Raw genomic sequence first — 13,326 nt, 5'->3', positions numbered from 1 at the left:
CCTTCACTCCTCGCGTGTAAGACTCGTGGCATGCAAGCTCTCCTATGCTCAAGCTGCATCCTCGTGAGATCATCCAAGAAAATAGGAGCTCCCTCTAAACCTCGTAGTATGATCCTCTTCCTCATGAAGGTGACCCTCTCCGTCTCTCCTGCAAACTGTAGGATGAGGGCTCGCTTGCGTGTTGAGTCTTTCCCGGCTCTCCATGCTTTGGTGAAGGGGAGAGGGTCCTCTTCCCTGTAGCCGAGGTTCATGCATAGAAGCTGTCCATCTTTCTCGGGAGTGGAGTCGGGTGTCTCGGCTATACCTGTGACTCGAATGTTGAGGCGGCGGGCATGCCTCATCTTCTCCTCCTCAATGGTGGTGTGAATGATTTGGTGTTCTTCCCTGTGAGTCTCCTCCCTCACTTCTTTACGGATGTTCTTCTTCACCACCTCAACCCATCCTAACTGCTTGGCTTCGAGTTTTCCCTCCATGTCCTTTGTGATCTTATTGGAGATCTCTTCTTTGATGGCCGTGAGAGTGTTTTCATTGATCTCCCTTCTTCCATCTCAGTATTCTTGATGGCTACCAGTTCCACTTTCAATGCACTCACCTCCTCCTTGAGTGCCGTGTTCTCTTGTTCAAGGTCCGTGACCCGTGCTTCGAGAGCCATGATGTGCCGGTGTAGTTTGTTCTCCACCTCATTGAGCTTGGAATCAGATGTCTTCTTGTTCTCCTTGATTAGTGCCTTCATTACCGTCTCGAGGGCCTCGAGTTTCTCTTGGAGACTCAGAGCCATTCCTCCAGATTACTCTGCAGTCCTTCCCACAGGCACGGAGGAGAGAGAAATGAAATGAAATGTTATATTAACGTCTTCAAAAGGCCAAAGTGACCTATGAGACCAAAGTTACAACCATGTGACATCTGATACGCTGTCTGGAAAAGAAAAGAGATAGCCGCACAATACATCAGTAGGGGGGAAGCTAATGCTACTAGTCAAAATGGGGTACATGAGTACATGGATACCTAAATACATGAATATGGGGGAGTACAAAAGTGACAATGAGTACAACAGTATATGGCTGGAGTCATAATCATCCTACGAGCTCTAGCATGGGTCTCTGCCGCATGGCCTGGATATCTGCCATAGAGAGATGCCTGGTCGGACGAGCCCGATGCCTCGCAATGATGCTCTGAATCCTCCGGTGCAGGCACCGTCTCCGATGTGAGGATCCGCGAACCCTCGGGCGTCTAGATCTGCCCAACTGGATAGCTCTCTCAACTAGAGTCCCACGGGGTGCCCACTGCTGGGCTGTCGGCTGTGTGTCCTCCCAGGTAGTCCCTCTAAAGAAGTCAGTAATCTGTCTCTGTGTGGACTCCCTGCCAGTCGGGCGTCTGCTCCTGATAATGGACTCTCTTTCCACGAGATAAAAACCCAAGCATCACTGATCACAATAGTCCATGACTCTAGCCAGTGGTCCAAATCCCTCTCTGAAAAGGCAATGGTAGCGCCCTCGAATCTCATAATATGCTGTGCAGCGACAGATGTAGTGCTCCTCCATCTCTGGCTCTATCCAACAAATCTGACAAATCCTGTCCCCTGGAGGTATGCCTCTAAATCTGCCTGTCTCTATCTCTAATTGATGTGAAGAGGTGCGGATCTGCCCAATGGCGCACCTCAATCCATGAGACAGATGGGTATCCATGTAGCTCGGTCTAAGTATAAAGCCATCCTCAGTGGTGCGGAGAAGATGGTCTCTATAGAAAGCCATCTTCGTCCCCAACTCCTGTGAGGGCTCTAGCCATGTCCTCCTAGTGTCCAACTGAATGAGGTCTTGTCTGATGACTCTACTAATCTCAGAATGTGTCAAGGTGAGAGAGGGTGCCTCCAGAGAGTACTGGAAGGGTGGAAGTCTGTCTAAACTGAACCCGTGGAGGTCAAACCAGGATGCTATTTGCGCATACCAACATGAAGTGTCTCCCTCCATGGCTAGCTAATGAGAGGACTCAAAAGCAAGTCGTGCATACCGGTGTCGGGGAAGCTCCCAAGTGCTATGAATGAAGGACACTGATCTGGCAAGAGCCTCGACTACGATCGGTGGTGCTCCCATCTCCGCTCTAATAATCTCATGGGGTACCGAGGCCTTAGCCCAAATCATCCTGGAGATCATGGACACAAGTGGTCTCTCCATCGATCTCCATCCATCGTATGTGCGTCCTGATCCACTGTGACGATCTAGGCTAGGCCCCCAGATCTGTACTCCATATAGCATAGCCGATGTGACCAGCGTGTCAAAAAGCCACAGCTTAGTGCGTGGCTCCTCAAACTGTACCTGTGAGCACATCCTCTCTAGACCTCCTAGTGCTGCATATCCTCTAGTCAGGTAGAAGTAGGTGGAGAAGGCTCTGGAGGGTTCGGTAGTGGTGGCTGCCATGGTACTGTGTAGAGGGAGGCTGCATACTCGCCCCATGTATCTGGAGAGGTAATGGCCGGAGGCGGGGGGTGCTCTCTAAGCAATCTCCAGGCCTCCCCAGAATCTTGACTCAAAAACAACTGATCGATTCTCTCTAGCCGAGCTAAGAATGCTCTCTTCTTCCGCCGAATGAGGGATCGGAAGATGATGCGTGACTGTCTATATATAGTAACACCTGTGGCCACCTCTCTCTCTAGCCGGGCTCTGAGCTCCCTACAGTCATCATCATACCAACTATTCTGGGGCATGCTCCCAGGATGTGGTCGTACTGTGGGCTGCGTGTGTGGGAAGGCCGTCGCTGCAGCTGTATGTAAAGCCTCTGTCAGGATCTGTGTGAGCTCTGCTAATGGCCTCTGTGGATCCTCTGCACTCAACAAGCTGTAGATCTCTGCAGTGTATACTCCATTAGTCTCTCTACAGAAGGTATATCTCGGGTGATAGGAGGACTGCCCAACCTGGCGGGTACTGTAGTGGAAATCCACCGTAAAGGAGCGAAGTGCATGATCCACCGTAACTCCGATGGGCCTAGGGCCAATCGCAAAATCCAAGATACTCGGGATGAAGGTTGGCGAGGCTAGAACATAATCCACTGTGCTGGCCCCATGTCTGTGTGGAAAGCAAGTAAAGCCACTGGCAAGTGGATACCTCTCTAGGCCATTTAAAATGGCCAGCCCATGTGCAGTCCCCATCTCCAAGAGGTATCTCCCATACTCAGTACACTCCACCTCATCCTGTGATCTCCGAGTCAAACACATCTCCTCCACATCTCTCTCTCTCAACATCTCCTCCGAAGTGTCAAAGAAGGAGGTCTGGTACTGAGCCGTTCGAGCATTAAAGTCCCCAAGTATGATAACATCTCCCTCCCTGGAGAACTCCCATATGTCCTCATCTAGAATCATATATGGAGATTGCCCCTTGGGCGCTGCATAATGAGATGTGCTGGGTGGAAAGTAACATATAGCAATGTATAGGGGTCTACCCTCATCTGCCCTCACTCTGACCCACATGTACCTCGCGCTCTCATCACGGCGCATAACATGGATGAGTGGCTGAAGCTCCTCTCTAAAAAGAACTGACTCGCAACCACCATGCTTCGAACGGGCCTCCTGTCTACAAGTCATCTCCCATCTGTATCCCGCCACTCTCGATAATGTGCTGCCTGGTGGGGCCTGATGTGTCTCCGAGTAGAAGATGATTTCCCTATCTCTGAAGCTGTCCTCAAAGGCCCCCACATCCAGTCTCAATGCTCCGTTGCAGTTCCATACTGCAAGTCTCAGACTGGTCCCATAGGTCTCGCACCGTCAGGTGGTGCGTCTCTCTAGTATCACCACTCTGCCTCCTCTGGTGCGTCTCTCTAGTATCACCACTCTGCCTCCTCTGTAAAATGCTAGCTTCCCTTTTTCTCTGGCTGCCCTAATCTCCGGCATGCACTCCCTCATATGTGCTAGCTATGCCAAGGTGAGGTCATCTGCATCAGTTATACCATCTGTACCTTGGTTTTGGTGGAATTCTGAAGATCTTCTTTGCCGCCAGACCCGCACCTAGACAGCAACATGTGCTCCATGGTGGAGATTGAAGACTAGCTTCTATGTTCTCTGGACTTCTTTGATTCACAGGAACTGTATATTGCTCCAATATACAAAGACGTTCACATGAGTCGTGCCGCGTGCATGATGTGCAAGGGCCATAACATTGCCCCCCCCCCCCCCCCCCCCCCCCCCCCCCCCCCCCCCCCCCCTGCCCGCCCCACCCCTTTTCTCTCTTCTCCTTTCCTTTTGTCCCCTTGCAAAGTATCTACATTATTGATAGTATGAGAGGACATGGTTGAAAAATGCAAAGTTAGCTTACTTGTACCCTCTGTGCATTTACAACTTTCTAATTCCAACACTACAATGACTGAGATCTGCTAACAAAAAAGGAATCGCAACCTACCATGCGTCCCTCCCCACTGATTAGGCTACTGTAGGGTGCTTGTGGGATGGTTAAAAACTCGGCGTTCGCAAGGTACTAACCCTATTCACATTTTTGGCTAAGAGAAGCTGTTGCCAACCCCGTTGAAATGTTTGTCCCGACTTGCCAATCAACGCTTGTCAACACCATTGACAACAACAGTAGCACGCAGGTGTTGGTTGCAAATTTGAAAAGGCCACATCAATAAGAATGAAAGCCCACATTAAGTTTGGCCTTCTGAGATCATATGCAGCACCCCCACTTAGTCCAAGCATACACCATTGACATTATGGTGTGTCCAACCAACTTTCTTTCACGTTGCAACCTTGGGCATCATCAACTTAATTTTGCTCATGTCTATGTCCCTGTCTATGGAAAGCAACTAATCCTATGATGTACCATGATGGTATGGCATTACGATCCGTTTTCGTTTTCAAAATGTACAAGAGTTGCCGTTTTTATTTGGTTGGGAGATTTTGACGACTATGGCTTGTGGGCTTGTGTTTGTTGCTCTAGGGGTTGAATGGAAGATGATGAGCAATGAGGGGATTAGGGGCCTATTTATAGGAAATAGCCCCAACTAAACTAAGTCGGCCAGCCATTTGCAAGCCCTTAAAAGTGTAATAAAAGACACTTCATGTGTTCATATTGGGCTAAAAAATGCCCACCCCTAGACCCCTAGGCTAAGCTGGTCTACACATGCTTAGACTACCCCGCACATAGCTCCAAACTTGTCCATTTCCACTCCATGCTGATTTGCTATTTATTTTTTCTTTTTCAACAATGGAAAGATCATATTATTTCCCAAAATTAACAAAAACCAAAGCATGCACTCGACTCCAAGAGAGTCTACTCACAAAGCTTCAAGTCATCAACTCCATCATGCATAGAATAGACTACCTACACCCCCCCTCCCCACCCCCCACCCCCCACCCCCTCTTCCTTTCACATCCCCTGCGCCCCAAGCATAAATGTAGGTTCATGCATCAAGATATGAGAAGAGAAAGCTTCTGGGAAAACACCATAGTAAGATTTTATCACTTCCTTTGAGGTAAAGGATGAGACTCAGCCATGATGAAGGCTAACACTTAAGAGTAAAAGCATACAAGCGTGAAAATACACACATACAAAGGGTAGCTAGTTGGGCAAATGCACCACTTTGGGTAGAGAGAATTAGCATATACTAGCTGATCGCAACTTGGGCAAAAAAATTCAAAAGAATTTGCAAAGCATACAGGGTAGCAAGTTCCATTTCACTAACATTCAAAGAACACTATCGCACTGTTTGCTCCTGCAGTGTAGTCAGGCGGTTCGAGCTTCAGACCTTTGGCATCTTGTTGCATAGGTCAAAGGTCGAACCAGGGGGAGGGCCCGCTTATGGGTGTGTGGGTGTGTGTTTAAATCTCTCGAAAAATATATATATATGTAAGAAAAAAACACTATCGTACTTTACTCACCAAAGCACAGATCAATGTGTTCCAATAAGCTCCCAGCAAGCACCTCTATCTGCAAGTAGAGGAGGAAGCTATCAAAGCAGAAAACAAAAAGAAAGAAAACATGTTGCATAGGTTGTTAGAAAATCAACATACATCTTCAACAAAGTAAGAACCAATCCATATAACAATAGTACATATGTCCCGAAAAAACTTTCTCATGAAAGGTGTAAACAAGATTGTTTAGGCTGGCTTCACAACATCCACCCAACCATTATCCTCGGCTAAAACGCTGCCCCATCGTGTCACTCCTAATGCCTCCAGGGGTAGGGTGGCCACCGAATGCCTTGGCGGGCCTAAGCCATTGGACCATGTATCATCCATTTGACCACATTGAAGTGCATGGGATGGAGCTCAAACCCAAGACCTCTAGATTAGGAGCCCAATGCATATACCACTCATAAAAAATGTGAGTGGATCATGCATAAACCACTCATAATATCTAGGTGGCATTGCTATTTTAAAAAAAGCCATGGCTAATTTAACTGCTTTTTTCCCACAATACCACACCCAATTCAGGCTTTTCTCTTCTTCTTGTGGGATGTCTGAAAACAGTTGTGTTTTAAGGGGGGCAAGTTCTTCTTAATAGACTGTTCAATCAACACACATAAGTTCTCTACAAACTTTCGCAAATTGGACACTCTAACAAGAAGAGGTCAAGAAGTTCCAGGAGGGAATTGGTTACTTCTTTTTCATAGCAGCCGCTTCTCATTCAATGGCAGATCATTATTAATTCCAAAATTATTTCTCCTAATGTCATGTCCCTCCTCTTATTCATGATGTAGACATTGATCTTAGCTTTTAACTACACTTGAGGTGTATGTTGACGAAGTTCCTTTGACGATTCGGGCTAACACAATACAAAATTAGTTTAAATTGATCTAATATCCCCAAAAAAATATATATATATTCCTAACTCTTAACTTCCCACTTCTTTCTCAGATTTTGATGGTCCACTATATCTCTCAGTACCCTCTTTCTGATAAGATCTCCCCCATTTTCCAGTATTTCCCAACCCTTTTCCCATACCCTAAAATTACAGAAAGGACCTTGTTTGTGGGCTTTAAGTCCACATTATTCAAAACTTCTCTCGCCATAGCAAAAAACATAATTGAATACATATACAAGGTCGCACACCTAATGCCTATATCCTACTTAGAAATTTAAGTCTCACATAGTACACATACCATAAGACACAACTTCCACCACAATATGATACAGTCCCTCAGACTCGTGCTGATTCTTTGTTTGATATTTCTTTGTAGATTTGAAAAAATGAGAGTGTTTCCGTATTCCTTTATTGAAGGCTGCCAACTAGTGCTTTCAATTGAATTAAGGTAGAGGTGTCTTTACTAGGGAAGGTATGGTGTCACCATGTCCACAACTTTCTTTCAAAAGCCTTTGTATGGAGACCCTTGATTGTCAACCATTTAAGGAAGAATCTTCCAACATCAACCTTTCTATGTGAAAATTTTGTCCTTTCCCAAACCATGTGTCCATCCTCCTTGGTTCCAACTTGCCTTTGGCCTCAAGGAATTGAAAACTCTATAAATCACCTCCTTTGAAAGGCCCTTACTTGTTAATCTTGGACCTATCCAATGACCTCTACTTAAAAATTTTGATCAAAATTACATGAAAATATCCCCTACATAAATACTATTATCTCAATTGACCTTTGAGAATGTATCTATAAAACCTCTCATGTTGAATCCACGTGCTAGCATACTGAAACGAGACCCAAGCAGGGGTCACCCCTTCCTGGACTCACTCCTCCAATTAGCACTTTAATATACACTCTTAAAAGACAATAGCACAAGACAAAATAGCAAAAAGTAATTAACAACTCTGAGCATAGATAGATGACACCACACTGAGGCCGGAACGGCCGGCCCCCCCCCAAGAAATGATATTATTACTTGGGAGAATTTGTTACAAGTACACGGGCCCAAGGCCAGATTTCCAATAAGCAATGCACAATGAAAAACAAAGTATCAAACCCGAATATGTTTGTTGATGCCGAGTCTGCAGTCACCAAGGGCTGCCCCGTCCATAGCACCTTCCAGAGTCACACTCCGCGTGCAATCCACCCGTCCCTGGCACTACGGATCACGCCGTGCCAGTCCTAACGATGGGGCACCCTCACGGAGTTGACTCGGTGAATGGAAGAGGAGTCCAGACATAGGAGAGCAGGAGAATTCCTCGTTCTTCGCGATGAAAATCTTCTGGAGCCACCGTACAGCCAGTAGGAAGAGTGAAACAACCTGGGCCACTTGTAGGGAATGCGTATGACCTAAATCCACGTGGAGAACCCCACTGGCCTGACCTGAATCACACGTGGGAGTGAAGAGACCTGTTGCTGGTCTGAATCACACGAGAATGCTTGTACTGACCTGAATCACATGGGGAAATGAAGAGGGCACCTGCTAGCTGTTTTGAGTACACACGTGAGAGAAAAAGAGAGCTGTCCAGACCTGAATCCACGCATGGAAGTGAAAAGAGAGAAGCTGTACCATTCAGTCCATGGGAAAAGGGTTCCAAAGATGCTGTACGGCCAGAATCAACAGGTACTGATGATATTGTACTTCCTGTACCTGCTGTACCTACTGTACGACCAGAATCAGCAAGAAATGAGGATATTTTTTTTGAATGGAAGAGGAGTCCAGACATAGGAGAGCAGGAGAATTCCTCGTTCTTCACAATGAAAATCTTCTAGAGCCACCGTACAGCCAGTAGGAAGAGTGAAACAACCTGGGCCACTTGTAGGGAATGCGTATGACCTAAATCCACGCGGAGAACCCCACTGGCCTGACCTGAAACACACGTGGGAGTGAAGAGACCTGTTGCTGGTCTGAATCACACGAGAATGCTTGTACTGACCTGAATCACATGGGGAAATGAAGAGGGCACCTGCTATCTGTTTTGAGTACACACGTGAGAGAAAAAGAGAGCTGTCCAGACCTGAATCCACGCATGGAAGTGAAAAGAGAGAAGCTGTACCATTCAGTCCATGGGAAAAGGGTTCCAAAGATGCTGTACGGCCAGAATCAACAGGTACTGATGATATTGTACTTCCTGTACCTGCTGTACCTACTGTACGACCAGAATCAGCAAGAAATGAGGATAATATACCTGCTGTACCTGCTGTGTGGTTCAGTCCTCAAACAATAGTAGGAGTGGGAGCTCCGACCTGTTTCATGAGAATAATGAGTGCTCCAGCTGCTGTACAGCCTGTTTTCTCAAAATCCCAGCAGGCAGCCCTGTTTTTCTCCTCACGAATGCAAGGAAGAGGGCTGGAAGTGAGGCGCCTTCCTCCCATGCAAAGGATTGGGTGTGGTAGGTGGGGTAGGTGGCCAACCCCCACCCCACATGCTATAAAAGGGTGCCCAGGCCAAAAGAGGGTGCCCACACTTATAAAGTGTCCACCTACTTTTAATGAAGTATGAAACCTGTAAGTTATAAGGCTTATAACTTAAAACTCTTATTAAAATAAGGATTTCCCACCTGTTCACACGCCACAAAACCTGTCAGAAGACAAGGCATTCCACGGCTCACGGGAGGGCGTCCCCGACCCCTGAGCTAGACACACAAGTCAGGCATGCAAACGAAACCAGTTCACGCGAAAACATTTCAAAGGCAGGCAAACATGAGTGCACAATGCAACATTGTTAAAGGATAATCTCCGTTCATGTACTTGCACAATACTTGACATTTCCGGGCACAAGCAGGCCCACCGGAAAGTCAATTCCAGGTACACACACAGTGTACAATCCACCCGTCCCTGGCACTACGGATCACGCCGTGCCAGTCCTAGCGGTGGTAATCCAGAAACATACACCGTGTGCAATCCACCCGTCCCTGGCACTACGAATCACGCCGTGCCAGTCCTAGCGATGGAGCACCACTACGGAGTATGCTCATCCAGAGCCCAAAGCTCACACAAGAAGATAAGAGGACCACTAGATAGCTCAATGGTGACATCTCCCCGTCTTCTAAACAGTTGTCCGCAACTGAAAAGCTTCCAAATAGTGATGGAGAAGCTGCGGATAATCTTTGAAGTAGTCCTCATCAACCCACTTAGCATCAATGGGGAGATAGTTCTTGAACTTCACCAAATAGCGTCTCACAAGCTTGCCTGCAGGTAGCTTACGCTCTTTATGGAAGACAATCTGCTCCGGTTGCAAAATCTCTTCCAACTCATCCACTTGTGGTGGATCCTCAATGATAGGAAGACTTGGTTCCGGACCCACATACTTTCGTAAGAGGCTAACATGGAAAGCATTATGTATCTTCCAATGGGATGGCAATGCTAAACGAAAAGCAACTTCATTGATCTGCTCAATGACCTTGAAAGGCCCATAATACCTGGATGAGAGCTTGGGAAACATGCCCTCCTTACCAGATCTCTTACGGAGTCTAGCTTTTTCGAATTTCAGCAATACCCAATCATTTACCTTGACATCCAAATGCTTTCTATGCTTGTCTGCAGCCTTCTTATGCTTCTCTTGAGAACGGGCTATGGCTGTCCGAACCTGTGCAAAGGCAACATCCAAGTCCCTGACAAAGTCATCAGCAGCAAAAATCTCATCCTTAGTACGTAGGATGGGAGGCAATACCACTTTGCCATAAACTATCTCAAAGGGAGCCTTCCCAGTAGAAGCATGCACCGTGTTATTGTATGCAAACTCCACAAGTGGCAAATACTTTTCCCACAAAGTCTTTTGATCAGCCACATAGCATTTGAGAAGGTCCAATACGGCTGAATTTGCTGCTTCACTTTGACCATCGGATTGAGGATGAAAAGCGGATGAAAAATTCAGCTTTGTGCCCATATTGTCAAAAAGTGCTCTCCAGAAGAGACTGGTAGTTCGAGGATCACGGTCACCCACAATAGATTTAGGCATACCATGATGCTTGAATACCTGTGATAAGAAAACTTTTGCCATATGATCTGCCTTGATCGTCTTCTTGACCGGCAAGAAATAAGCTTGCTTGCTAAACCGGTCAACGATAGTCCATATAGCATCATTACCTTGCTGAGTGCGAGGCAAATCCATGATGAAATCCATAGCTATACTCTCCCATGGCTGCGAGGGAATAGGCAATGGTAGAAGCAATCCAGGAGACTTGTGACGATCAAACTTGACCTTTTGGCAAGTAAGGCAAGCACATACATAAGCCTCAATGTCCTTCCTCATCCCTGGCCAAAAGAAGTAGCGTTCAACCATATGAGTAGTAGGTAGAATGCCTCTATGTCCTGCATACGGTGGAGCATGGCATTCTTCCAACACTTTTTGCCTCAAATCTGTGAGCACACAAAGGCAATTATCTTTAAGGAGATACCCATCTTTGATCACATATGATGCATGAGTATGACCAGCCACCAAATCAGCCCATAAATCTGAAAAATCAGCATCTATATGGTACTTATTTTGCATAGACGACAAGTCTCCATGAGAGGCAATAGAGATAGAAGCTACATACGGCCTTCGAGACAATGCATCGGCCACCACATTCTTCTTTCCCGGTGTATGCACAATCTGAAAATGAAACATAGAGAGGAAATTTGCCATCCGCATATGCTTCTCTGAGAGCTTAGTTTGTGTGAGAAAATACCGTAAACTTTGGTTGTCGGTCTTCACCATAAACTCTGCACCCAGAAGATAGTGCTTCCATATGGTCAATGCATGAACCACTGCCAATAGCTCCTTCTCATAGATCCCCAAAGAAAGCTCCGTATCACGCAAACGGCGGCTCTCAAATGCCACGGGGTGTCCTTCCTGGTTTAGGACAGCACCTAAACAATCTCCACATGCATCACATTCCACAAAGAATGGCTTGTGCAAGTCACGAATGATCAACACGGGCCCAGATATGATTGCATCCTTTAATGAATAGAAAGCTTTGCTTTCCAATGAAGTCCACTGAAAAGGCACTTTCTTCTTTGTCAACTGATGAAGAGGGGCAGCAATCAAAGCAAAATGCCATATGAACCGTCTATAGTATGAGCATAACCCAAGAAAACTACGAACCTCATGCACTGACTTGAGTTCAGGCCAATTCTTGATAGCCTCAATCTTGGCGGGATCCATTCGTATGCCATCTTGAGAAACAATATGCCCAAGATAATGAATTTCGGAGAGGAAGAACTCACTCTTCTTAGCATTGATGTGAAGTCTATGCTTTCGGAGTTCTTCAAAGACTATGGCCAAATGCTTTCTGTGCTCTTCTTCACTCTTGGAATGAACCAAGATGTCATCGAAGAAAACTCCAGTGAAAGATCGATGATCTCTAAAAATCCTGTCCATCATACGGTTAAAAGTGACAGGAGCATTTGTCAGACCGAAAGGCATAACAAGATACTCATACAAACCAAATGCTGTCCTGAAAGCGGTCTTATGCACATCCTCTGGTACTACCCGTATTTGATGATATCCACTCTTCAAATCAATCCGGCTGAAATATGCCGAGCCATCCAATCTATCCAAAATATCATCAATGCGAGGAATAGGAAACCTATTCTTGATGGTTAGCTTATTTAGAGCCCGATAATCCACACACATACGATAAGAGAGATCCTTCTTCTGCACTAGAAGTACGGGAGAGCAATACGGTGAAGAGCTAGGGCGGATCAAACCTTTTTGCATGAGCTCATTGACTTGCTTCATGATCTCCTCCTGCTGTGATGCACTCACACGGTATGCCGGCCTATTTGGTGGAGAACTGCCAGGCACAAGGTCTATACGATGATCCTCCGGCCGTGGTGGTGGTAGCTCCCCTGGAAGTGAATCTGTAAAGCAATCTTCATATTGTTTCAAAAATTCCAGCCTATCACATGTGAGAGAATCAAGAGAATGATCAACATGGTCTACTCTATCACGAACAAAAATCATGTACGAGCAAAGACCCTTTCTCATGGCTTTATTTATTTGTATGTGGGATACAATAGGGATAGAATTCCCTTCCACACCGGCATCAATAACGTGCTCTTTGCCCCTATGCATAAATGTGATCCGGTTGGTCTTGTAAGCCTTGCGAGGATCAAGACGGGAGTGCCAAGGCTTTCCAAGCAATACGTCACACCCATTTAATGGTGCAATGAGGAAGTTCTCATGGTCCAAATATCCCTGAATATGCATGCGAAGCTTGCCAATAAGAGGTGTGACCTTGACTTTCTTGCCAACAAATGCACTTCCGGCCTCAATCTCCGGTCCCATGTCACCCACACTAATGCCCAATGCTCTAGCCATTTCCAATGCTATGAAGTTGTCCGTGGCACAATCATCAAACATAAATAATGCGGGCTGATCTTTGAGCTGTCCCCATGCCTTGCATACCATCCTATCCAAAGCATCATGGGCTGTCCCCCCTTGTACATCGGGCACCATATGCACATTAACCTTGGTTTCCTTTGCATCCTCTTTGCCTGCTTT

The 13,326-nt window shown here is 46.3% G+C and overlaps 1 protein-coding gene across 3 annotated transcripts in view; it reads right to left on the bottom strand.

The window, feature by feature from the left end:
- Positions 1-13,326, bottom strand: part of ARC3 (GTP binding protein) — a 159,505-nt gene that overhangs the window by 48,511 nt on the left and 97,668 nt on the right. For all 3 annotated transcript variants that reach the window (XM_086774615.1, XM_086774617.1, XM_086774618.1), the window contains one exon: positions 5,861-5,909. In XM_086774615.1, coding sequence (XP_086630741.1) covers positions 5,861-5,909 — 49 coding nt within the window. The remainder of the gene's footprint in view (positions 1-5,860; positions 5,910-13,326) is intronic.

This window comes from Cibotium barometz, chromosome 35 (genome assembly GCF_041138505.1).
Source record: "Cibotium barometz isolate CiBa-2024 chromosome 35, ASM4113850v1, whole genome shotgun sequence".
In the NCBI taxonomy this organism is placed as follows: domain Eukaryota; kingdom Viridiplantae; phylum Streptophyta; class Polypodiopsida; order Cyatheales; family Cibotiaceae; genus Cibotium; species Cibotium barometz.
The sequence above is the reverse complement of the archived record's forward strand: the minus strand, read 5'-3'. Positions and strand labels throughout refer to the sequence as shown.